We start from the raw sequence: 25,763 nt of genomic DNA, 5'->3' as shown, positions 1-25,763 counted from the left end.
GTGGTAACGCCACCATTGGGAGAACTTGCCTAAGCACTGCTCACGAGGTTCCTGCAGCACCTTGCTGCTTCAGCAGCCTCACCTCAGGCTGGTTGGTGAGCCTGGCAGTTTCTACAGGATTGAACTACAGCTGCCTGGTGTCTGCCTGCCTAGAGGACCGGTCCGCAGCTGCTGAACGTACTTGGTGTTTGCTACAGGACTGAACAGCTGCCCAAGAAGATAGAACTGTTGCTAAACAGGTCCACTTCCCCCATATCCTAATAACTTTTCTCTCCCACTACCTCTGCTGGGTGGTGAACTAGGGGTTGAACCCTTATTAAAAGTAGGTTGCGGGCTGGAGAGATGACTCAGTGGTTAAGAGCACCGGCTGCGGGGTTGGGGATTTAGCTCAGGGGTAGAGCGCTTGCCCTGGGTTTGGTCCTCAGCGCCGGAGGGTGGGGGGGAGAAGAGCACCGGCTGCTGCTCTTCCAGAGGTCCTGAGTTCAATTCCCAGCAACCAAATGGTGGCTCATCAACCATCTGTAATGAGATCTGATGCCCTCTTCTGGTGTGTCTGAAGATAGCGACAGTGTACTCACATACATAAAATAAATTTAAAAAGGGGTTGGGGATTTAGCTCAGTGGTAGGCGCTTGCAAGGCCCTGGGTTCGGGTCCCCAGCTCTGGAAAAAAAAAAAATAGGTTCAAAAATATTTATGCCTGTAAACACATGGCTTTTCCAGGATAGGAGGCTTCATTATAAGAGCAGATGCCCAGATGTCTTAAGCCAGTCTCTTGTCTCCAAATGAGCGGCTGGAGACACAGGGGAGAACTGGTCCCCCAAAGCAGAACATTAGAAACAACTGCCTCTGCTTTCTCTAAACCCGAGTCCTAAAACGCCCCGTGTCTTTGCTTTCCTGCTGATCTCCCTCTTTTTGTTTTTATTTTATTTTATTTATTGTTTGTTTGTTTGACAGCCCTAGTTGTCCTGGAACTCGTTCTGAAGACCAGGCTCCACTCAAACTCAGATCTGCCTGCCTGAGTGCTGGGATTAATGGCCGAAACCGCCGCTTAGCAGAGGCGGTTTTGTTAGTTTTATATGCGTGAATGTTTTGCCTGAATGTAAGTCTGCGCATCATGTGCATGCGTGGTGCCCTTGGAGGCCAGAAGAGTAACTAGAGTTAAAGGTGACTGTGAGCCACCAGACGGTTGCTGGGAATGAAGCCCCGCCCCCACGTGTCATCCACCCCACCCACTCCCCATCCGCCCCTACCCCTCCATAGGGATAATGTTATTGTGCACTTTGTAAATGTTATTCCTATGTTATTCAAACGCTGATTTCCTTGTCCCCATATCTGTTTGCAATCCTTATTCTGAAAATATCCTGCCTCGCTGAAGTGTAAACATTGTTCTCTAATTATTCCTTGATTGTTCAACAAAGAAGCTGATCAGCCAATGACTGGGGAGGGGAGGAGATCAGGGCTGGACTTCCTCCCAGCCGGGGGACTGGGGAAGAAAGAGGAAAGGGGATTTGCCCTAAGGCTAGATAGAGTCCAGGAAATAACTGAGAAGACACCTTGAGCCGAGAAAGCCATAAAATGCAAGTATCTTGGGAATTTTGTCTGGGAAGTAGCTTAGAGAATTAGAGTAATACTGCTCAGTTGTTGTGCCCTTAAAGCTCATAAAATAAATATAATAGTCCAGTCTTTATTATTTGAGAGCTAGCTGGGTTAAGAGGAAAACTGACACATTTATAAAAATGCAACTAATGTCCTCCCCCCAACTCACTCCACACCCAAGACAGGGTTTCTCTGTGTAGCCCTGACTGTCCTGGAACTCACTCTGTAGTCCTGGCCGACTACTCTGCCTCCTAAGTGCTGGGATTAAAGGCCTGTGCCACCAATGTAAGGTTTTATTAAGGTTGGACGTGTAAACTAATATCACAGCTGGAGAGATGGCTCAGCAGTGAAGAGCACTGAGCGCTCTTCCAGAGGTCCTGAGTTCAATTCCCAGCAACCACATGGTGGCTCACAACCATCTGTAATGGGATTTGATTTCTTCGTCCAGTGTGCATGAAGACAGAACACTCATATATATTAAAAAGATAGATGATAGATAAAAATAATTGATATATGTGCTCTTTAAAGGTCTTTGTTGTGTTGTTTTCTTTTCACAGTGAGACTGATAGATAAAGGCCCAACAAACACTGACATTCACAGTCTTGGTTTTTACGGAGATCTCTTTGGGAGTATATGTATGTATACGATGTGGAGTGTGCTTATGTGTTTTGTGTCATTTACTCTATGCCAAATCAACTAGTAAGTGCTTGTGTAAGCTGAAGTTGTTACATTGGCCCAGTAACAAGACTAAACCTTTAAGAGGAAAGGTCCCAACTACAGTGGCCTCCACAGGCTAGGGTTGGTTTCCTGTCCATTCTGCCAGGGAAACAATAATGGCAAGAGTCTAAAGAGTATTTAATTAATGTGACAACTTTGGTAGAACGCATAGAGGCGGTGACATCCTGGATCTGCCTTTGGGGATTAACACAGATTTAACTAACACAAGCATCTAAATTTATACTTAGAAAAAACTTAGTTTAAAAAACATGACTTATAATCGTACAGTTCTGGTCAAGATCTGGTTTCCTAGATCTTGGCTTCTAGTTCTGGGACACAGCCCAACTGCCTGAGGCTATAAATTAAGTTTAAGAGACAATGGCTCCTGCTTCAGCTAAGAGGGTTCCCTGTCAAATAACTGTTCTCTTCTGAGATGCTGAACTTCATTTCATGCGTTAAGAAAATGACTTATGGGGTTGGAGAGGTGGCTCAGTGGTTAAGAGCACTGACTCCTCTTCCAGAGGCCCTGAGTTCAATTCCCAGCAACCACATGGTGGCTCACAACCATCTGTAATGGGATCTGATGCCCTCTTCTGGTGTGTCTGAAGACAGCTACAATGTACTTATATATAATAAATAAATCTTTAAAATATTTAACAAAAGAAAATGACTTACCTCTGTGTTTTTAGGTGTGTGTGTGTGTCTGTCTGTCTGTCTGTCTGTCTGTGTAAATATAAGTATTTTAAGATGTTATAGCTGGGGGTTGGGGATTTAGCTCAGTGGTAGAGCGCTTGCCTAGGAAGCGCAAGGCCCTGGGTTCGGTCCCCAGCTCCGGGGGGAAAAAAAAAAAAGATGTTATAGCTGAGTGATGGTAGTGCACACCTTTGATCCCAGCACTGGGGAAGTAGAGGCAGTTGGATCTCTGTGAGTTCAAGGCCAGCATGATCTACAGAGCTAGTTCTAGGACAGCCAGAGCTACACAAAGAAACCCCGTCTCAGGAAAAACAAAAACAGACAAACAAAAAAGAAAATTTAAAGATATTTTCCCTATTACTACTTATTTTATTTTAGTAATTTTGAGACAAGGATGTCCTGGAACTCTGTATGTAGACCAGGCTGTGTAGGAACTCAGGGGTTCTCTGTCTCTGTCTTCCAAGTGCCGGGGTTAAAGGTATGAGACACCATGCCAGACTCCTTCTACTAAGAAGCAAAGAATCTGGCAGCGGTGGTTTGACTGTGCTTGGCTGTTGGCAAGTGGCACTGTTAGGAGGTGTGCTCTTGTTGGAGGAAGTGCATCACTGTGGGGGTTGGCTTTGAAGTTCCACCCAGTGCCATAGAGTTCCCTCCTAGCTGCCCCAGAGACAGTCTTCTCCTGGTTGCCTTCAGTACAAGATGTAGAACCCTCAGCTCCCCCTGCACCATGCCTGCCTGGATGCTGCCATGCTTCCCGCCGTGATGATAATGGACTGAACCTCTGAAACTGTAAGCCAGCCCCAATTAAATGTTGTCCTTTATAAGAGTTGCCTTGGTCATGGTGTCTCTTCACAGCAATGAAAACTTTAAGACACTGGGGCTAGACAGATGTTTCAGCTGTGCTGGAGAGGTCCTCAGTGGTTGAGAACATCAGAGGCTCCTTAAGAGGACAGACAAACAAACAGCAGCCTTGAGTGGCCTACAACCTTCTGCAACTCCAGTTCCAGAGGACCCGACACTGTCTTCTGATTTGAACAAGCACTGCATGCATAGACAGATGGGTCTGTGCATACTTTTAGACCCGTACACATAAAATAAAAACAGATGAGGTCTCGAAAGAAAAAAAGAAAGAAAGAAAAGGAAATAAAAAGAAAAAGAAAATAGGGGGCTGGAGAGATGGCTCAGCGGTTAAGAGCACCGACTGCTCTTCCAGAGGTCCTGAGTTCAATTCCCAGCAACTACATGGTGGCTCACAACCATCTGTAATGGAATCTGATGCCCTCTTCTGGTGTGTCTGTAGACAGCATACTCACATAAAATAAATAAATTTAAAAAAGAAAAGGAAAGAAAAAAGAAATAAAAAAAGAAAAGAAAATAGGCCTTTCAAGGGCCATATCTTAGGCACATGAGTATTAAGATACATCAAACTAATGGTGGTAAAGGCCCTATAACGTGCTCAGATATTTAACAGACTTTTAACTCCATTTACTCCAGCTACAGACACTCAAAAAGATTTGGGATAAATCTTATCCAAACCAGAAGATATCAATCTCTTAACAACAGCATTCATGTTAAGTGCGTAACACCTTCAATGCTGGTGCTTCCTTATCGAGTGGGTATTTAAGGACTCTAACAGTATAATTAACCAGGATTAAAAAAACTAATTAAGGGCTGGGAAGACAGCTCGGGTTAAGGGCACTGGCTGCTCTTCCAAAGAACCAAGGTGATTTCCCAGCATCTACACGGTGGCTTACAAGCATCTCTAACTTTACTTGAAGGAGATCTGACATGGTCTTCTGTTGTTGTAAAATATAAAAAATAAAAAAAGTATGGTTGTCCGTGGTGGCCCAGACCAGCCGCCCCACACTCCATTACACTTAAATCTACACATGAAAGAACACACAACACAGTAACCTTTGACCCAATTGATAAGATGTAATTGCCCATCTAAACATACAAAGCCCTGTACACATTCATCCCTTAAAACCATTTGTAACGGGGTTGGGGATTTAGCTCAGTGGTAGAGCGCAAGGCCCTGGGTTCGGTCCCCAACTCCGGAAAAAAGAACCAAAAAAACAAACAAACAAAAAAAAACCATTTGTAACAACCTGTAAAGGTACAGAGTGGAATCTTTTTTTTTTTTTTTGGTTCTTTTTTTCGGAGCTGGGGGACCAAATCAGGGCCTTGCGCCTCCTAAACAAGTTTAGAGTGGAATCTTAACGTCACCCGCCATATTGTCCTGCCACTGCTTCTCTCCCTCTCCCTCTCGTCACTCCCTCCTTTCCGTTCCAGTCTCCTCCTCTTCCTTCAAACCTTTCTCCCGCCCATCCTTCCTTCTCATCCAATGACAGGCCTCCTTCTATCTTGTACCTGCCTCACTTGTGACATCATCCCACAGTCTTCTGACAGCCAAGGGCACCAACCAGGCTTGCATACGTGCACATAAATGCAAAATAATAAAATTAAAACAAACGATATTTGTATTTTGCTTATATAAAAAGTAGATGACACCGAAGAGGGTCGAAGCTTTTTGGAACTCCTATAAAAGTAGGTTTTGAAAAATCGAAGCCTACATGACACTACACTGTCTCCTAGGGTCTCATTTCCATTTCTTTAAAACCTTTTAAAATGTATTATTCTGCCGGGCAGTGGTGACACAGGCTTTTAATCCCAGCACTCGGGAGGCAGAGACAAGTGATCTCTGTGGGTTTGAGGCCAGCCTGGTCTACAGAGTGAGTTTCACACAGAGAAACACTGTCTTCAAACAAATGTCACCTTGACTTACAATTTTCTTTCTTCTGTTACTAGGAAAGCCCCATCCAACTGTTACCACGTTGGAGCATGGAATTTGGAGTGACCTAGACCTGTGTTCAAGGCCTGTGTTCCATGGTCAATCATATTTGGCTTTAGAATAATCTCTTCCATTCCCTTTGAGGTCAAAATTGTGGGATTTTTGTTGTTGTTGTTTTTGGGTTTTTTTTTTTTTTTTTTTTTTTTTTTTGGTTTTGGTTTTTGTTTTTCCCATCAGAGAAAGGAAGGAGGGAGAGACAGGGTTAAATGCACATGCTACTATTGAAGAGGACCCTGGTGTGGGTCCTAGTATCTACAAGGCAGCTTACAACTGGTTGTAACTCCAGTTCCAGAGGATCTGAAGCCCCCCTCTTGCCTGTACGGGCACTTCATGCACAGGTGCACAGATATGCATGCAGACAAAGCACAAGCACACATAAAACTTTAATAAATAAACCTTTAAAAAAAAGAAAGAAAGTGCTCCTAGAATTTCATAAAGGAAAGAAAAAAAAAAAAAAAAAAAAGACCAAGAACAAGATGAGCTAAAAATCGAGACAGCTTAGAGAAAATGAACCCTAAAGCCACACCACAGCCAAATATGTCTGCTCCTCTAGGCTGCAAGGAGACACTGGGTTCCTTCAGAAAACTGGAATCATGCAAAAAGTTTGCCACATGCTCTGCTGTCTGCTTATGAAGGTCCAAGAAGACAGGCAGTAGCAGGGGGAAGCACTACATACTACCCTAGGTAGGGAATTAATGCTCACATAACCGCAGGTGTGGCTCTCCAGCCACGGATAGGAATAGTTGCACGCGGCCGTCACTCTCAGACCCACCATCTTTGTCAAGCCATCCAGCTTGTCCGAGCAGCTCTACTTTTGCTTTCCTTCCCCATTTCTTTGGAATACTGGCCAAAGCTTACTCACTTTGGGAATTCCTTGCTCTTTCCCTGGAGTTTCCTCCACCCACCCTCTTGCAATATCTTGTGGGCTTCTCTCTTCCTCTTGGTCCTCTTCATTCTCCAAGTGACCTCCAGATTCAGTTTGCCTGCCCTGAGGCTCTATTTTATACTTTTTATAAGATTGTCCCAGAATTTCTTTCTGATTTGATTCTTAAATCCTTTTATGCTTGAGACTACGACCCAAGATGAGATTCCCCAAAGTTTGTGATGATGTGGCAACCACAAAGGGACCCTAAAGAAGCTACTCAGAGGGTAAAAGGGGTGACAAGTCCAGGACCTTAGAAGCCATTCAGGCAGGACCTTACACAGTGACTTTAGCCACTCACTATAATAGCTTTCTTAAAGGAGATCCTAGCTTTCTCACTTGAATCTGGCCTTGGAAACCATAGGGGAAAAGACTAAGGAGAAGCCAGATAAGTTAGACATGGTCTGGTGCCCCTGAGTGCCGACTGAGGGACTCTGGTGTTCTTCGTTCTTGGTATTCAGACTACGGTTTGCAATGCTCAGATGTTTGTATAAACTCATGGCTGTTCCCAGCTGGATGAAATCTTTCAAAGGAAAAAGAGACAGGGAAAAAAATATTTGCACTGGGATGGCTTAACATGGGTATAGTGTTGTCTAATTGTTTAGAGTGTCGAAAGATTGGAAACACCTGTTCATATTGAGCTTCTAAGTGGCTGAGCATGGTTGCCAGGTTAAGTTTTTCCTCTTTCCTGCCCTGGCTGAGGACCAGCGTTCAGTTCCCAGCACCCAACTCAAGAAGCCTACAACTTCCAATAACTCCAACTCCTCACGATCAGCCACGCTCCAACGGCACCTGCAATACACGTGGCGAGCGCGCGCGCGCGCGCGCGCGCACACACACACACACACACACACACACACACACTGTGGTACATACACATAAATGAAAATATTTCAAAATATATAAGCAAATATAGAGAGTATTGTCTTATAGACAATTGCACTAGGCTCCGCCCAACAGCTACCTAGCAACAGCTTGCGTCATCACGCGTCTAGGCGTGAGCCAGGTGCAACAGCGTATAAAAGGACCGCTTGCTAGCCCAGCCCCACTTCCTCCTCTTTTCTCTTCCAGTGTGATCCCGGCCGGCCTCTCTTTCTCTTTTTCTCCCCTTCTGTCCTCTGTCCCCTTCCTCCCTTTCTCTGCCTCCCTCTCCTTTTCCAGGTCCCTGCTCCCCTTCCTTCCTACAATAAACCTCCTTTTATACTAGGCCTGTCGCATGCCATCATTTCTCAGAAGACACCTCGGGAGCAGAATAAGTAGGGATTCTGAGATCGAGTCGCAGCTGCTGAGTCCCCGCAGTACCGGGTGGCGGAAGGGAAAGGAAACGTCAGACAGGATCTTGAGAGAACTCTCTACCGCCATCTAGAGGACTACGCGGGAATCATTTGCCTCTGCTGGGAAAGCTTCAGTCTTAGGATTCTGTTACAGTTGGTCCAACACTTAGGAAGTATTAAAATATTAAGTGGTCATCTGAGGAGATGGCTCGGGAGATAAAGGCGTTTGCTGCTAAGCCTCCTGACCTGAGTTCAATCCCTGGAATCCACGTACAGAACTGACTCCGGAAAATTGTCCTCTCTTGTTCTCTACACACACACACACACACACACACACACACACACACACACACTCACACACACACTACATAATGGTTTAGAGCTAAGATGGCAACTTTTTATAAGATGGCAGCCAAACAATTTTAGGTTGCATTTCTTCCTTGTGTGTTTTTTATGTGTGGACCCAGTACTTTAATGCTTTGGTAGATATCGGAGGGCAACTTTTGGGCTTCAGTTCTCTCCTTCCACCATGAAGGGTTCTGGGGATCAAACTCAAATTGTCAAGGCTTGACAGCAACTGCCTTCCCCTGCTGCTGAGCCCATCTTGCTGGCTCATAAAATAATGAACATAGTTTACCATGTTGAAAAAGAAATAAAATTTCAATTTAATGAGCTCATTCTCTTTGCTTCTTTAACCCTTGGTTTCCAGACTGGCTGATTGCTTCTAAGTACTACCTAGTATTATGTGTTTTTTTCCAGAACATTCCAGACCCCATTTTCTCAGAGACCCAAAGACTGAACAGCAGTGATACTTTGAGGGAGGCGAAAGAAGCAGGGTAGAGTTGTGCTTCTGACATCAAAGGCTTTGCAGTCTGAGAGAAGGTGTGGGGGAGGGGCGGCGTCTGTGGAAAATGGCAGTTGGTCATCAAGAGATGAGATCTAGATCTCCGGGGACCCAAACGAAGTCAGCTCACATGTGTGTAAACTGACATTTCTGTGTCCTAGACCAAGGGAGACGAGCAGACATGCAGGCAAACAGCCGGTGGGGACACATCCTTGGGAAGCCATAGGGAGGACAAGCTCCCAGGGCAGTGAGGAGGGGCCCTTGGAAATCCACTGGGACACAGTCAGAGGAGCCAGGGGAATGGTGTGTCCTGTTTTCTGCATTTTAACACAAACCGTATACAGCTATAGCGGATGCAGTGCTGGTAAATACTGGTGGATGTCAAGGGTCAAGTACTCTGTTTGCTTGTTTGTTTCTTTGAGACAGGGTTTCTCTGTGTCACCCTGGCTGTCCTGAAACTCACTCTGTAGACCAGGCTGGCCTTGAACTCGGAGATCCACCTGTCTCTATATTCTAAATTTATAAGTACAGACCTCATCCTGTTTGTGATGTTGGGTCCAAGGGGTTAATAGTTTAATATTTTTCATATAGAATTAGCATATTTACAATTGAATGTTTTTTCTTTTTAAAAAGATCTCATTTTAAAAATTATGTATATATATGTCTGTGTGGGTTTTTTCCCTCTTTTTAAAAATTATTTTTTGGGGCTGGAGAGATGGCTTAGCAGTTAAGAGCACTGACTACTCTTCCAGAGGTCCTGAGTTCAAATCCCAGCAACCACATGGTGGCTCACAACCATCTGTAATGGGATCCGATGCCCTCTTCTGGTGTGTCTGAAGACAGCTACAGTGTACTCATACATAAAAAAATAAATAAATAAATCTTTAAAAAAATAAATAATAAAAATTATTTTTTACTTTATATACATCCATGTTTTGCCTGCTTGTATGTCTGTATGAAGGTGTGAGGTTCCCTGGAGTCTCAGGCAGCTACGAATCGAACCCAGTCCTCTGAAAGAGTAACCAGTGCTCCCAACCACTGAGCCATCTCTCCAGCCCTTGGGTATTTTCATTTTCTCCTTTTTCCTTTATATTTTTGAGACAAGGTCACTCTATGTAGCTCTGACTGTCCTAGATCTCACTGTGTAAGTTAGGCTGGCCTTGAACTCACAGAGATCTGCCTGCCTCTGCCTTCCAAGTGCTGGGATAAGATTATATGTAGTTTTATACAGGTCTCTGGGACTGTAGTTATGGGTGGTTGTGTGAACTGCCCCGGATGGCAGTGGGGACCAAGCTCAGATCCTCTGCAAGAGCCGTGCATTCCTGACTGATGAGCTGTCTCTCAGCCCCAGTTTGTCTCCCTCTTTGTAAGATATTTTCTAATTCTCTCTCCCCTCCCTCCCCCCCTCTCTCTCTCTCTGTGTGTGTGTGTGTGTGTGTGTGTGTGTGTGTGTGTGTGTGTGTGCAAGAGCTCACAGAGCCCAGAAGAGGGTATTGGAGCTGGAGTTACATGTGGCCGTGACCCTCCCAAAGTGGATGCTGGGAACTGAACTCAGGTCCTCTGCAAGAGACTCTTAGCTACCGTCTCACCTCTCTGGCCATCCCCTCTCTTTTCCACTGTCACAGATACACAGGTAATATTTACATGAGGAAATAGTTCTGCACCTTTTTCTTTAAAACAAGGTCTCCTGGGCTGGAGAGATGGCTCAGTGGTTAAGAGCACTGACTGCTCTCCCAGAGGTCCTGAGTTCAAATCCCAGCAACCACATGGTGGCTCACAACCATCTGAAATGGGATCTGATGCTCTCTTCTGGTGTGTCTGAAGACAGCGACAGTGTACTCATATAAGTAAATTAAAAAAAAACAAAAACAAAGCAACAACAACAAAACAGCCCAGGCTGGTCTCCAACTTACCATGTAGCCTAGGCTGGCCCTGACCCTGCTACCTCTACCTTTCTAGTACTGGGATGGCAGGTGTGCAGCATAACACCAGGCTCAAGATCTTTCATTGCTTCGCCTGTTAACACTTTAAAGACAGGCACTGTGATCCTAAGTGAAAGGACACCCTATGAGAAGCGAAGCTCTGAGAGTACCTGGTGCTCACCCTGAGAACACCAGGAATGCACCCCGACAGCACCAGGGTCTCACCCCAGAGCACTGGTGTTGACCTTGAGAGCACGGGGGCTCACCCCAGGCACCTGTGACTCTGTCCCTATGGCCTGTGTTACTTTTTTGTTACTGCTGTGGCAAAATAAAGGAGAATAACTTTTGGAAGTTATTCTTCTGGAGGGCAAATGGGTCATAATGGCAAGAGCAAGGTGGGTGAGATAGCCAATCACAGTGTTCACAGTCAGGTAGCACGAGAGAGTCCTGATTTGGGGGTGCTCTGCTTCCCTCTCTATCCTGACTTACAGCTAGCAGTTTCTCACCCACTCAGCATCTTCTGGGGTTCTAAGATAGATGGCATCTTTGATTTTTGTTTTTCAAGAAAGGGTTTTTGTCTTGGAATTCATTCTGTAGACTAGGCTGGCTTAGAACTCAGAGGTCTGCCTGCTTGGATGAAAGGCATGTACCACCAAGCCCTGCTTTGGTTGAGACCCTTTGAAAGTTCAAAGAACCTGTTTTAGAACCTCACTGGTCTGCCTGCTGGGATGTCCTGCCATCCCCAGGGAGAGGTGCTCTCAGGGAGAAAACGCTGTAGAGAATAGGCGGCGGCTGCCTGCCTCGCTCAAAGACAGATAGGCACAGTGCTTTCAGAGGCTCCCTCGAGAGTGTGATTTATCACATCGGAAAGGACACAGAGAAAAAGACAAGGGGCTGGTGGGACAGGAACCAATTCTTCAAGAGACAGTCGGGTGTGGCCAAGATGGAGAGGCTGGCTAAATTGATCTTTGAGGTGACAGAGGAGCAGGGGTAGGGCTGGAGAACTAGGAAGGGATCTAAAAGGATGTCTGCACAATCAATCCCAGTAGGAGGTACGTGGTTCTGCTGTGGAAGGAAACTGTATATATAAAAAGGACGACATAACAGCTCCATGGTGTGGTTAAGGGGAAGATTTTTACTGTAGGTGAGAGAGAGAGAGAGAGAGAGAGAGAGAGAGAGAGGAGAGAGCTGGGAGAGAGAGAGGTAGAATTGAACATGTAAATTGCCAGTAGAGATGGGAGGAGGGAGACCAGGAGAGCGTGTGCAGAAAAGAGCAAAAGAGTGGAGGTCAAAAAGTTCTTGAGCAATGGTGGCTTTTGTCTGCCAGAATTTGGAGAAATAGACTTTTCTTTGGATCTGACAGAAATGGCCCGTTCCTAGGAAGCTGTACACAGAGGACAAATGAGAGGAAGACAAGAACAGAGAGAGAGAGAGAGAGAGAGAGAGAGAGAGAGAGAGAGAGAGAGAGAGAGAGAGAGAGAGAGAGAACCAAAATAGCAGGGTTATAAAGAGATTGGGGGGTGGGCTGGAGAGTGGTTAAGAGCACTGACTGCTGTTCGAGGTCCTGAGTTCAAATCCTAGCAACCACATGGTGGCTCACAACTATCTACCTGTGATGGGATCCAATGCCCTCTTCTGGTGTGTCTGAAGAGAGCGACAGGGACTTATGTATAATAAATCTTTGGTAAAAAAAAAAAAACAAATCGGGAAGGGAAACGCATGAGTTGGAGGAATTTTGGGTGGAGGGAGAGGCAAAGAGTACTGAGAAGAGTCAGGATGCCAAGATGGACTCTGAAATGTGTGACAGGCACTGGTGATACTCAGGGAACTCAGGGAGCTCGGAGACCAGCATGCACTGGTATACTAATAAACTCCACAGGGTGCTATTTGTCCCCTCTGCCAGAGATAAGGGAAAAGGCTCCTCTTGGCAGAGGGAATCTGGCTCTACGAGTTCCTGAGCAATGGTGGCTTTTGTCTAACTGCCAGAATTTGAAGAAATAGAGTTTCCTTTGGATCTGACAGAAGCCTCGGGTCCCTAGGAAGCTGTACAGAGAGGCAGGAAGTATTCTGATTGCTCTGCGGAATGAAGGTTTAATCTAAGGGAAGCGGTTTAATCTAAGAGAAGCCTTATCTAGAGACTGAGGTCATGGGAGAAAAGTTCCGTGCTGGCATCGTTACGGACTCTATAAGAGGAGGGAGAGAGAAGAGAGGACCAGGAAGATGGCCGCCGTTCAAGCCTGATGATCTGAGTTTGAACCCAGGGGCTCACTTTAAAAAGCCAGAGAAGGTGGTGCGCATCTGCAGTCCCAGTACTCCTGAGGTGTGATGGGAGGCAGAGAAACACCAGCTGAACACTGCCCAGCCAGTCCCGAGGTAGCTTGTGCAGCAGCAGGAAGAGAGACCTCCAGTTTCCCACCAGAAGGGACCCCCTCATTGCGTAGCCTATTGACTGGCTCTTTGTTTTGTTTTGTTTTCCAAGACAGGGTTTCTCTGTGTAGCCCTGGCCTTCTAGGAACTTCCTTTTTAGACCAGGCTGGCCTGAACTCAGAGAGCTCCACCAGCCTCTGCCTCTCAAATCCGGGGATTAGAGGTGTGGTTCACTCCCCCGCACACACACACCCCCAACACACACAACGTGTCCTTTGATCTTTGAGACACCCCCTCCCCCCCGGCAGTGCCATCTTTGGGGGAGGGGGCAATTTGAGGGAAGAAAGGACAAAGGCGTCTCAAGGCCTTGTGGCCTCTGGCCTTGTCAGCCCCTGCTCAGGTTTCGCTGGCCATTGGCTCAGTGGCGCCCCTTCACCCCACGATGCTCAATCCACAGTTTGTAATGTTTTCATAGCTTGGGACTGAGATGCGTTTAACATCCTGGAAAGTTGCAGCGCCCCCTAGTAATTTGTAGACAAGCACATTTGCAGACGCTTCCGAGACATAATGGATCCCCGTCTTTGGTGTTTAAGAATTAGGTGGTTAGGGGCTGGGGATTTAGCTCAGTGGTAGAGCGCTTACCTAGGAAGCGCAAGGCCCTGGGTTCGGTCCCCAGCTCCGAAAAAAAAGAACCAAAAAAAAAAAAAAAAAAGAATTAGGTGGTTAACCATGTCCTATTTATTAGAATAATGTGTACGACGCTGGGTTGGGGGTGGTGGTGGTAGGCAATGGAATTTCTGACAAGAGGGCGGTTGTGAGTTGACAGCGTGCGGAAACACCAAACTGCAAGGCTGCCTCGGCCAGAGAAAAACTGGTGGGGAGGGGCGGTTATGGAGGGGAATCCACCTAATTTTTAGTCAAAATACGGTGTGAGAGTGCTCGGGGTGGTGTGGGGGTGGAGTGGGGGTTAGAGTTTCCGTCCAGCCCAGAGCAGGGGCTGCGCCTGGGGCACTGGAGAACGAGGGCGACAAGGAGCATTCACCGTCCCGGCCTGAGCACCGTTGGCGGAGGGAGAATGAAGGGAGCCAGGCTCGGCATCTCCCTACCCCCACATGGTTATGTGCAGCCACTGCAAAGAGAGCAGAGAACAGGAGACTTTGCGCACCCGCTGGAGAGTGGGCGGGACTAGAGGGGAGGGGATCAGGGTGTGGCCCGACCACCATTCCAACTTCCCTCCTACCTGGTTTATATTCAGGCAAATAGAACCAGTTTTCTTGGGGTCCATGGATAAGAAGAACGCTGTTTTAAGGATAAGGGCGCAGGGCGGGGGTAGAGGGTGGGGGCGGGGTTAGAGCTGAGACATGGTCTAAAAGACCGGCGCTCCAAAGAGGAGCCGCTCTGCCAGGTAATGGAAAGGTATTCCTTTTTCATCAGGAATGAATCACAACTACCCTGGTTAGGAGACAAGCCTGCTTCAGAGCGCTTGGCCAGGACCCATTTACTCTGACTAGAGAGTCCTGGGAAGACAAGGGGAGTGCTGACTTATTATTTGTTTTACATTTATTTATTGTGTGGGAGAGTCAGAGGGGCATGCGGGTGCGCACATGCCACAGCTTGTACCTGTGGAGGTCAGAGACAACCTGTGGTTGTTGATTCTCTCCTTCCACCACGCAGGCCTGGGAATTGAACTCAGGTCTTCAGGCTTGGTAGCAAGCACTTTTACACACATATTGTTTTCCCTCAAAGTCTCACTAAATAGCCAAGGTTGCCCCAAACTTGTGATCCTCCTTTCTCAACTTCCCAAGTTCAAGAATTATAAATATGGGGCTGGAGAGATGGCTCAGTGGTTAAGAGCACTGACTGCTCTCCCAGAGGTCCTGAGTTCAATTCCCAGCAACCACATGGTGGCTCACAACCATCTGTAATGAGATCTGGTGCCCTCTTCTGGCCTGCAGTCACATATGCAGGCAGAATGCTGTACATAAAAATAAAATAAATAAATCTTAAAAAAAAAAGAGAGAGAGAATTATAAATATGGGCTTTTTAATCCTTGGGACAATCTTTTTATTTTTGTTTATTTAAATTTTGAGACCAGGTCTTTTGGCCGACCCAGGCTGACCTCAGATTCACTCTGTAGCTGATTGAACTCCTGATTTTTTTCTGCCCTCATCTCCAGAGTGTTGGGATTAAAATGTGTATCACCACATTGGGGCTTGCTGCAAGCTAGGTAAACACTGGACCAACTGGGTTCCATCCCTAGCCCCTGGAGAAGGAAATAGGGGGTACAGACAGAAGTCACAGCCCCAGCTCCTTGTGGATTTGAACTTGGGTCTGTTGTGTGCTCTAGGTGGGAGGTTCTGTTAGCAACAGGCCTCAGGGTGAATGGGTGTGGGAGCAAGCCAGCTCTCCTGGCCTAACCAGGAGGGGGCAGGTGCCTCACTCACCAAACATGGCCTTGAGCCTTAGGAAACAGTTGATGAAGTTGTCAAAATCCACGATCATGTTGGCATCTGCATATCTAGCAACGACCACTTCAGTCACCCTGTTGTTCATTCTGATGCCTAGGGAGCAGGTGGGAAGACAGTAAGGGTGGGACTCAGGCCCTCGAATAACCCCCCAGCTTCCCTGCCTCTTGGCCACCTGCTTTCTCTATTGCCAAGCGCATCTCGTAGGAGTTCAAGTTCCCTGAGCGGTCTTGATCACACTCTTTGAAGATTTCCTGAAGGCAAATAGGCGTCATCGGGTCCCAGTAGTTGAAAAACTGATTATTGAAGCATGATTGGCTCATAACACCTGCCCAAGACCCTGGAGCCCCGCCACTCTGATCGGCCACTTGAACCTCTAATGTTCCTGCTCTCTACAGGTTAAAGGGTTAATCCAAGCATAGCACAGGATGTTCATATCCTGCCCAGTGCTTTCTCCAGGCTCCCTTCGTGACTATACCAGGCTATACTGGTTACTAACCAGTTTGACTGTGTGTATGTATGTCTCTCCACAGTTCTAATGACTTGTCAGTTCCCACAGCTCTTGGCTCTCCTTCCTTTCTTTCTTCCTTTCTCTCTCTTTTTCTTTCTTTTTTAAAGACTTATTTATTTATTATATGAGTACACTGTAGCTGTCTTCAGACACACCGGAAGAGGACATCAGATCTCATTACAGATGGTTGTGAGCCACCATGTGGTTGCTGGGATTTGAACTCAGGACCTCTGGGAGAGCAGTCAGTGCTCTTAACCACTGAGCCATCTCTCCAGCCCCTCCTGGCTCTTTCTTGAAGGGTCATTTACCATCCATTTCTTGATCTTTTTCCATAGGATATGGAACTCATGAATCCCCAGCTTTCCAGAATCATCTTTCTAGGGAGATTAGTCAAGGATAAGATTAAAGAGGGCATTCTGGGGCCGAGGAAACAGAAGGCTTCCACACAGGCTAGGGGCAAGGCTTGAGGTTACTGAATGCTAACACAGAATTGGGATCTCGAGCTATCCCCAACCCCCGCATTCCTTCCCTATGACCAGGAGGGTACTGAGGTTGGAGAAGAGATGGCCACTTCTGAGTCAGGCTTGGAGGGGGCAGGGGAGAAGATGGGAAACACCCCCGTTAGGCTTGCCACAGGGCACAAAGATACGTCCATGAGGTTGACCATACGGCGACAGACATCCAAGCTAAAGCCCTTCGACTTGAAGGTCTTGACTGTGAGGAAGGGAAGGGGTAGGAAGAAGAGGTGGATGAGTACAGCGGCAAGGAGGCGGGGCGGGAACGGGACCAGATGGGGTGGGAGGAGCCACGAGGGTGTGGTGGACCACTCACATTTACTTGACATCTTGTTGAGAAGTTTTTGTAGGTCATACACATTTACTTGGCTGTCCTAGGAGAAAACAGTTATAATCACCTGCTCTGCCCGTGCGCCCGGTGGCCCTTTAGCTTCTGCCCCTGGCCCTCTTACCTTGTTTGCCAACGTCCCAAACAACTCTACAGAATACTGGTCCAAATCTGCATCAGTGATGGTCTCCTGGGGAGGAGGACGGAGGGAGCCAGTCTTAAAAACACCCTTCATACTTCCAACCCTCCAGCCCAGAGCTTCCTGTTACCTCTTGGAGTTGCTCAAGCATGTTGACGTCATCCAGCAACCTGGGCATAAGAGAGTGAAAGCTTAGGGGTAATGAGGTCAGAGGCTTAAGGTGATCTGGGGAGGGTCCTGTCATTGTATGTGGAGCAGTATCTAATAATACATTAAATCTGGGCCCTGGTTTCATTCCTATTTCTACTACTAATTTAGAGGGGCTGGAGAGATGTCTCAGTGATTAAGACCACTGACTACTCTCCCAGAGGTCCAGAGTTCAATTCCCAGGAAACATATGACGGCTCACAAATTTAGACCTCACATCGTCATGCCTCAGTTTCCATGACATAACATAAGGTTGATGTGAAGGAGGACCAGAATCTGACACCCTGTATCCCCTTGGGAGCTCGGAACCTCGCCAGAGCACGGAACCTCACCGGAGCGAGGCTGGCCCCTCACCAGGTCTCACTGTGTTTCTCTGTGAAGACCCGAAGCAGGAAGTCAGCATCTTTATGAGGCTCAAAGGTGGAGGGGATAATGACGTACTCCCCGGGGGGCAGCCGAAGATGGCTGTTCACCTCCCTCGTGTTGGTGAAGATCTCTGAAAAGCCATGGTCCCGATATTTCAGAAAGAAGTCTTTCTTCAGGTGGATGTCCTGGAGGTCCTGAAACTGTACGTACCCTGGAGGTGGGTACTGGACTAGCATAGGAGAGCAAGGAGAGTGGGCCTCCCTAGGTGAGCCATCTTGTGGGCAGGTTTGATGGTGGGTACCAAGGACCACTGTTGTAGCCTGGACAAACGCCAGTATGGTCTCATCCTTCCCCGACTCCCGCCATTGGGTAATAGGAGTTACCATCCTAACTCAGGGTTCCCCAGAACTTTTCTCTGGATCCCTCCCCTTGCCAATCCATATGTAGCCAGGAGGGGGCTGGATGCCTGCCCTGGAGTAAGCCTGTTGTACCTCCTTTGGGACCTGAAAGAGAAAGAGAGAGAGAGAGAGTCAGATCTGCAATGAAGGGGTTCTGACCATCAGCGAGGTGAGTGTGGATTGTGTGTGTGATCCTCCTGCCTCCGCCTCCCAAATGTTGCTGTTACAAACCTGTGCCACCATGCCCAGTTTTACTCACGGCTGGGGGTAGAGCCCAGGGCTTCTTGCACATGAGTTACAATGCTAGCTCTTGTTTGGTTTGATTCTTTTGGAGACAGGTATCATGTAGACCAGGCTGGCTAACTAGGTAGCTGAACCCAGCCTTGAACTCCTGATCCCTCTGGCTTCTGCAGGTACCTTACCTTTGTTCATGTGTACACACCCACACACAGACACACGACTAAAAAAAATTTAATGTACATGTGTGGTGGTGCACACCTTTGATCCCCTTACATGAAAGGGAGACAGATGTAAATCTCTGCGAGTTCGAGGTCAGCCTGGTCTATGATCTATAGCAAGACCCAGGCTATCTAGGACTACATAGAGAGGCCCTGTAAATTAAATTAAAAACTAGTATTTTCTCCAGATGATGGTTGTGCATGTCTTTAATCCCAGCACCCGGGAGGCAGAGTCAGGCAATCTCTGAGTTTGAGGCCAGCTTGGTCTACAGAGGGAGTTCCAGGACAGCCAGGGCTGCACAGAGAAACCCTGTCTCAAAAACCAAAACAAGCTAGATGTGCTTGTGCACATCTGCAGTCCTACCACTCCTGAGTGAGATGACCGTGAGGACAGCAGAAACACCGGCTGCTCACAGACCTACCCGTCTGGGACAGCCATAACACGACAGGAGCAAAGAGAGACTGCCACCCAACAAGGTAGCGAGTGAGAACTGACTCAAACACACATGCATTGATGACAGAGAAAAGGGGGCAGAGGAGAGAAGGCTTAGACGTGGTGTGCACACTTACAATTCCAACATTTGGCAGAAGCAGGAGGGTGGGGAGTTCAAAGCCAACCTTGGCAACATGGCAAGGACAAGGCTAGCCTAGGCTACATGAAGCCCTGTCTCAAAAAAAAAAAATAGAGCCCTGGCTTTTCTCACCCTACTCTTCAGTAGGTCGTGACCCAGCAGGAAAGCCCACCACCAGACACCAAGCAGATGCCTTTGCTGTCTGCTGTGATGTCAGAGAGGTGGGGTTAGTGGACCTCTTCTGTGGATAAATTAGCCTGTCTGTGGTATTCAGTTATCCCAACAGGAACAGGGTAGGGTGGAGAACCCACAGCACAGGCTATCAACACCCTGGTTTATCTTATTTTGAGACAGGATCTCACGGTCCAGACCAGGCCGGCATGCGACTCATGACAACCCTCCAGCCTCTGCCGCTTGAAATGCTAAGATTACAGACAGGCCACCACACAGCACATAGCACATTTATCCTGGCAGGTATGCTGGGGTACTGAGGCTGGGTATATCCTCCCTCAGCCTTAAAATTATTTGTTGTTTTTTTTTTCTTAAATTGAGCTTTTTATTACTTAAAAGGCTCCATGTGCATTTAGCTTTCTGACTCTCTGCTGTGTCTTCAGAACTTTTACAATATTTTCCTGCTCCTCAGTAAGGGAGGTTTCATGAGGTTGAGTGTCGTCCTGGTGTAGGGGGCCAAAGTGAGCACTGGCCTCTTAAAAATTCTTTTCCTGGGGTTGGGGATTTAGCTCAGTGGTAGAGCGCTTGCCTAGCAAGTGCAAGGCCCTGGGTTCAGTCCCCAGCTCCGGAAAAAAAAAATTCTTTTCCCATTTGCTTTATCTATGTGAGTGTGTTGCCTGCGTGTTTGTATGTGGGTTCCTGAGGTTGTGAGTCACTCTGTCGGGGCTGGGAATTGAACTCCGGTCCTCGGAAGAGTAGCAAGTGCTCTGGTCCCTTAACCTTGACCTTTTTTTTTTTTTTCATTTTATTTATTCTATGGATGTGTGTCTGTCTATGACACGCGTGTGGAGGTCAGAGGAGTAGGCTGTCTCCTGAGGGAGTAGGCTATTTCCTTTCACTGTGAGGGACTGGGGGACTGAGGCCAGGTTGTCAGGCTTGGAGGCAAATGCCTTTACTCACTGAGCCCTTCTGGCCCCAACCCCTGGACTTCACTAGAAGTCTGTTAAGAAGGCTGTTCTAACCGGATATCCTGACTCACTGCATAGGAGAAACAGCCCCTTGCCCCACTTCCAGTTTTGTCCTCTTGGGATGGCGCCTAGGGTGTCCGTACCCTGGGCGAGCTGTTTACTACTGAGCTCCTGGAGAGCAGCCAGAGGCTCGGCATGCATTAGGATCTTGACCAGTTGTTCCATACTTGTCCATTGTATAAGAGAGTGACTAAATGTGCGTTTTTCGGACCTTGCAAACCATGACTGGTCTTGGAAAATGCAGATTGGGGACTTCCTTTTGGCCCCACTGTAGTGAGCAGTTTTGACGGAGGCCACACTTGGGTGGGGGTGTTGCCGAAGTCTCTTGTGCTCAGGAACCAGGACACCCTCAGTCTCTACCTCTGCCCCTTCAGTGTGTGAGCTTGTGTGGTCCCCTTCCTTCCTCTGCTTTCAGTCTCCTCTTTTTCCCTATGGGCAGTAATAACTAGGATGTACCTAGTCTTTGGGGGGGTAATGCCTGCCACAAAGGAAGTGCTAGTCGGTGTGGTAGGTTTAAAAAATAAAAAGAACAGGGTCAGGGGCTGACGCGATGACTCAGTGGTTAAGAGCACTCTTTGCTCTTATAGGGGGCCTCGGTCTGATTCCCAGCACCCACGTGTGACCCAGAACGATCTGTAACTCCAGCTCCAGTGGATCTGACACTGTTTTCTGATCCCTGTGGGTATCATATCAGGCATATATCTGATACAGAGATGTCCTTGCAGGCAAAATATCTGAGAGAGAGAGAGAGAGAGAGAGAGAGAGAGAGAGAGAGAGAGAGTCAGAGAGACAGAGACCGAGAGGGAGAGGGAGAACAAACATACAGAGGCCCAGGAGAAGCACAAGATACCATCGCTTCAGCAGGGCTGTGCAGCCTTCGGGGTGCCTCACATTCACAGGGGTCTTAAGAGGTGAAGCACACATCTCTGAGTTCAAAGCTAGCCTGGTCTTTAGAGCAAGTTCCAGTTAAGGCTACACAGGGAAACAGTGTCTCAAAAACAACGACAGCAACAACAACAACACCCCCCAAAACTGAAAAAAAACACCCCAAAACCAAAACCTAACAACAATAAAAGGAGAGAAAAAGAAAAAGAGGGGAAAAAAGAAAAAGAAAAAGAGACACACCTTTAATCCTAGCACTGGGGAGGTAGAGGCAGGTGGATCTTTGAGTTTGGCGCCAGTCTGGTGTACATGGCAAAGAAGAGGAGGAGGAGGACAGAGAAGAGGAGAGGGAGGAGGAGGAGGAAGAGGAGGAGAGGAGGAGGAGAAGAGGAGGAGAGGAGGGAGAGGAGGAGGAGGGAGAGGAGGAGGAAGAGGAGGGAGAGGAGGGAGGAGGAGGAGGAGGGGGAGGAGGAGGAGGAGGAGGGGGGGAGGAGGAGGGGGGGGAGGGGGGAGGAGGAGGGAGAGGAGGAGGGGGAGGGGGAGGAGCCACAGGGGAAGCACGTGGGGGGCACACCGAGAAGACGACGAAGCCTATGGTGAGCAGCTGGGGCCCCTCCCGAGCATGTCTCCAGTTCTTCTGCATCAGCGCCAACAGACAGGTGCAAACCATTTCGCTTTTGTCAGAGCTATCCTCTGGATCATCCGATTCTGGGAGAGAGATCCTAAACTGGGGGTTGCTCCAGAACGTCTCTGTGGAAGATGCAGGTCAAGGTGGCTGTGCCAGGTCAGGGCTTTCTGTCTTTAACTGGGTCCTTTTGGGGTGCACTGGGATTCCAACCATGTATCTGCCTGGGTTCCTGAGGGCTGTGGTACTTGACTGACTCTGTCCTCATCCACCCTGACTCTATGACCTCCTGCCCAGGCCTCCTTTCCAGGTTGCCCTCACCCACCGGGGTAGTTTCTGCAGCCCCCTGCAGTGCTCCCCCTTCGCCAGCTGCCCTCAAAGAAGGTTGTGTGCCAGCAGCTCTTGTAATCCCCGGAGGAGAGCGCGTCCGGGGTGAGGTTGCAGATCTCCAGCAATGTAAAGTTGCTCATGAAGTCTTCATAGGACATCCTGGGGCGGGAGCACAGACAGCTGTAGGTACACTCCAAGTCACACCTCCAGGTCTGACTGTGGAGGGACCCTAGGACCTCCTCATCCGGGGCACACAACAGAGGAGAAGATCATCTGAGGGTTGCCTGTGGGGAGGCTGAGGCCCCTCCAAGCCACACTGACCAGAACTCCCCGTCTTCCTTCTTGTGCAGCAGCTGCATCTGAACTTCCGGCATCACCTCTTCCCACTCCTTGGCTCTGCAGAGAGAAAACGGTGGGCAGGAAGGGTAGCTACCTCTCCCAGTTCTTATAAAACCTCGCACGCAGCACTGGGGACAAGGGTTGGCTCTGCTGTGACACTGGCTTCCATGGGGGACCCTACTTGTGTTTTTGTCCCCTTCTCTCTGGTCAAAGCCCCTACTTGTCACTCCAGGCTCCATTCCACTCAATCCTGCCCCAGGGGTTCTGGATTCGAATTAGCGTTTCCAACTTGTCTCTGTAGTAAACCTGGGGAGAGAGGCATGAATGCTCAGGACACCTGTCAGGGGTGGCTCTCACACACCCCTGACTCTCACGGGAGGCCATTTGCCTGTACTCACATCTTGTAGGCCGGTGACTGCATAAGCGTGACCTTTCACCAGCATATTATGGGCCATTTTTTCCACATCGTCACTGTTGGTGGCCTACGGGAAAGAAGGGAAAGCGAGATCAGGCCTGGAAATCCTAAGAGAGCCGTTGTTTTATGTGACTCATAACACACATATCCTGTATACGGGGAGGGGGCATGTGCATGTCTAATACAACATAGAGGCTCTCAAATCTTCAAAATCTCTATCCAACGATTCTTTAAGTCCTGATTCTCCTGCCTCAGCCTCCTGAGGGTTTATAGACACGAGACAGTACAACATACACACACACACACACACACACACACACACACACACACACACACACACACACACACACACACGCACACACATGGCACACGGCCGGGTGGGTGCATAGAGGGGAGAGAGGAAGGGAGAGGGGGGGAGAGACTAACTGTAGCGGTCACTTGTATGTGTGAGGTGAACGTGAACACACGGGATGGCCAGAGAAAGCCGCTGGGTCTCTTCTCCTATCGCTCTCAGTGTTTTTTAAATAAATGTTTATTTTTATTTTATGTGTACCGGTGTTTTGCTTGCGTGTCTGTACTACACGTGAGCCTGGGGCCCTAGGTGTCCAGAAGAAGGCATTGGATCCCCAGGAATTGGAGTTACAGGTGTTGTAAGCCGCCACATGGGTGCTGGGAACTGAACCCAAGTCCATGGCAAGAACAGCCAATGCTCTTACGCACTGAGCAATCTCCCTGTCTTATATTTTGAAGCGTAATCTCTCACTGCACCTGAAGCTTATCGCTTTGGGATAGGCTTAAAAAAAAAAAAAAAACATTGGTAGGGGCTGGAGAGATGGCTCAGTGGTTAAGAACACTGACTGCTCTTCCAGAGGTCCTGAGTTCAAATCCCAGCAACCACATGTTTGGGGGCTGGTTGGCTCAGTGGTTAAGAGCACTGACTGCTCTTCCAGATGGTCCTGAGTTCAAATCCCAGCAACCACATGGATGGCTCACAACCATCTGTGATGGGATCGGATGCCCTCTTCTGGTGGGTCTGAAGACAGCTACAGTGTACTCATGTAAAATAAATAAAAATAAAATAAACTGTGGGTGAGAGGGATTTGAACTCAGATCTTATGTGGAGAGCAAACACCTACTGAGCCATCTCCCCAGCTCCTGTACTTTAGATCCGGAAGCTGACTCACTGGCGGTAGTACAGGGAGAGCCTATGTGCTCCTAATGCCGATTCCCTCTGTCCATTTCGCAATACTGTACTACGAGCTGGGTGTGGCAGGGTAAGCCTACAGCCCCAGTACTTGGGAGGTGAAGGCAGGCAAGTTTCTGTGAGTTTGAGGCCAGCCTTGTCCACACAGTGACAAAACAAAAACATCCTGCAGAACGCGAGTGCCAGTTTGGATGTAAACTGTACATCTCCCTCTAGCGTTAGAGTTTTGTGTGCGTGTGAGTGTTTTTCCCTGTGTGTGTCTGTGCACTGCGCGTTTACAGTGTCCGTGGAGGCCAGAATGCAGCTTTGGATCCCCTGAGACTGGAGTTACAGATGGCCGTGTGCCGTGTGGGTGCTGGGAATTGAACCCTGGTCCTCTGGAAAAGCAGCCAGTGCTCTTAACCACGGAGCCACCTCTCCAGCTCCTTCTTCTTGGCTTTGTCACTGGTCACCTGGGGGTGGCTGTGCAGCTTTATCACACATGTGGTTTCATGGATCCGTCACCAAAGTGAGGGTATGGGTCACACATCTCTAAAGGGCCAGGTTCCCACATCTTCTCCTCCCTCCCCTGACCATCACTAATACTCCAGGGTGATGCTGTCAACACGAGAAAGTCACACAGAGGCAGATAACGACCCATCTATAGGGGGCGTTGTTGTATCCCATGGTATGTAACAATCAGTTGGTTTAACTTAATTGATTCCCCTGCGGAAAGACAACTAGATTGCTGTTTTCTTTATGATTATGAGTACAGCTTGCCCGACATTTGCGTACAGGTTCTGTGGGAAGGAAGTTCTCCTCTGCCTTTTCAACCAATGCCCTGCCCCCACAACTGCTGTTATATGGAAGGGCTCTGGGTACATTTATTTATTTGAACAAATATTTGTTGAGTGCCTATTGCATGCTGGGAATCGTCTAAAGTCCCAGGGTCCAGTGGTGAATGCATCAAACAAAGGTCACCGCCCTCCTGGAATATTCTCCCTCCTCCCTGGAAATGGTTGAAAACTAAGAAAACTTGCATTGTGAGTTACACAGCGTCCCAGAAAATACCACAGAGAAAGGGGAGACAACTCGGAGGCTATGCCTGCTGGGAACGGCCATTCTGCGCTACAGGCTGACAAGACTTGTTCAAGAAAGGGGCAGCGAGGTGACAAAGTGTTTGGGGAAAGAACCTTGGAGTCGGGGTGGGGAGCAACATTAGGGTCAGAGGCCCAGCATCAAGAGCCAGCTTGGCTTACTTCGATGGAGCAACCCATGAGGGAAGACTTCTCCAAGGCTTTCCTGAGGAGCCTTAGCAGGTTGTGAGGGGGATTCTGGAGCCGAATGCACTGAGCTATGCCGCCTGTGAAGTCTTCCAAACCCTCCATAGTGCTGCCTCCACCCAGCGCTTCGTAGGATCCATTCAGCCTGCAGGCAGATAGGGCGCTGTTAGGAGATGCGAGTTGGAGCGAGCAGTCGGGCAGGATGGTGGAGGAAGTGAGGCGTGCCTTATCATGGTCTGTCTCCTCCCCTGGTTCAGTTAATGGCCTGGCCCACTTTCCTTGGCAGCCCAGGCCATGAGGCTCAAGGCCAGCCTGGTTCCTGGCCTGGGCAACTTACTTGGCGTAGGCCTTCTCCAGCAGG

The 25,763-nt window shown here is 48.3% G+C and overlaps 1 protein-coding gene across 1 annotated transcript in view; it reads right to left on the bottom strand.

Moving 5' to 3' along the window:
- Positions 1-13,897: 13,897 nt before the first annotated feature.
- Capn11 (calpain 11) overlaps positions 13,898-25,763 on the bottom strand; it is a 20,817-nt gene continuing 8,951 nt past the window's right edge. The window contains exons 5-22 of the mRNA XM_032899443.1: positions 25,740-25,763; positions 25,379-25,547; positions 22,920-23,003; positions 22,742-22,827; positions 22,504-22,578; positions 22,178-22,341; positions 21,802-21,977; positions 18,210-18,221; positions 17,707-17,918; positions 17,276-17,315; positions 17,131-17,196; positions 16,995-17,052; positions 16,813-16,877; positions 16,472-16,540; positions 15,828-15,906; positions 15,632-15,748; positions 14,428-14,486; positions 13,898-14,316 (exon numbers count right to left, since the gene is read on the bottom strand). The exon at positions 25,740-25,763 is cut by the window's right edge and continues 110 nt beyond it. Coding sequence (XP_032755334.1) covers positions 14,290-14,316; positions 14,428-14,486; positions 15,632-15,748; positions 15,828-15,906; positions 16,472-16,540; positions 16,813-16,877; positions 16,995-17,052; positions 17,131-17,196; positions 17,276-17,315; positions 17,707-17,918; positions 18,210-18,221; positions 21,802-21,977; positions 22,178-22,341; positions 22,504-22,578; positions 22,742-22,827; positions 22,920-23,003; positions 25,379-25,547; positions 25,740-25,763 — 1,582 coding nt within the window. The 3' untranslated portion in view covers positions 13,898-14,289. The remainder of the gene's footprint in view (positions 14,317-14,427; positions 14,487-15,631; positions 15,749-15,827; positions 15,907-16,471; positions 16,541-16,812; positions 16,878-16,994; positions 17,053-17,130; positions 17,197-17,275; positions 17,316-17,706; positions 17,919-18,209; positions 18,222-21,801; positions 21,978-22,177; positions 22,342-22,503; positions 22,579-22,741; positions 22,828-22,919; positions 23,004-25,378; positions 25,548-25,739) is intronic.

Source organism: Rattus rattus, chromosome 4, assembly GCF_011064425.1.
Source record: "Rattus rattus isolate New Zealand chromosome 4, Rrattus_CSIRO_v1, whole genome shotgun sequence".
NCBI classification, from domain to species: Eukaryota; Metazoa; Chordata; class Mammalia; order Rodentia; family Muridae; genus Rattus; species Rattus rattus.
This window is presented reverse-complemented; position numbering and strand designations above follow the sequence as displayed.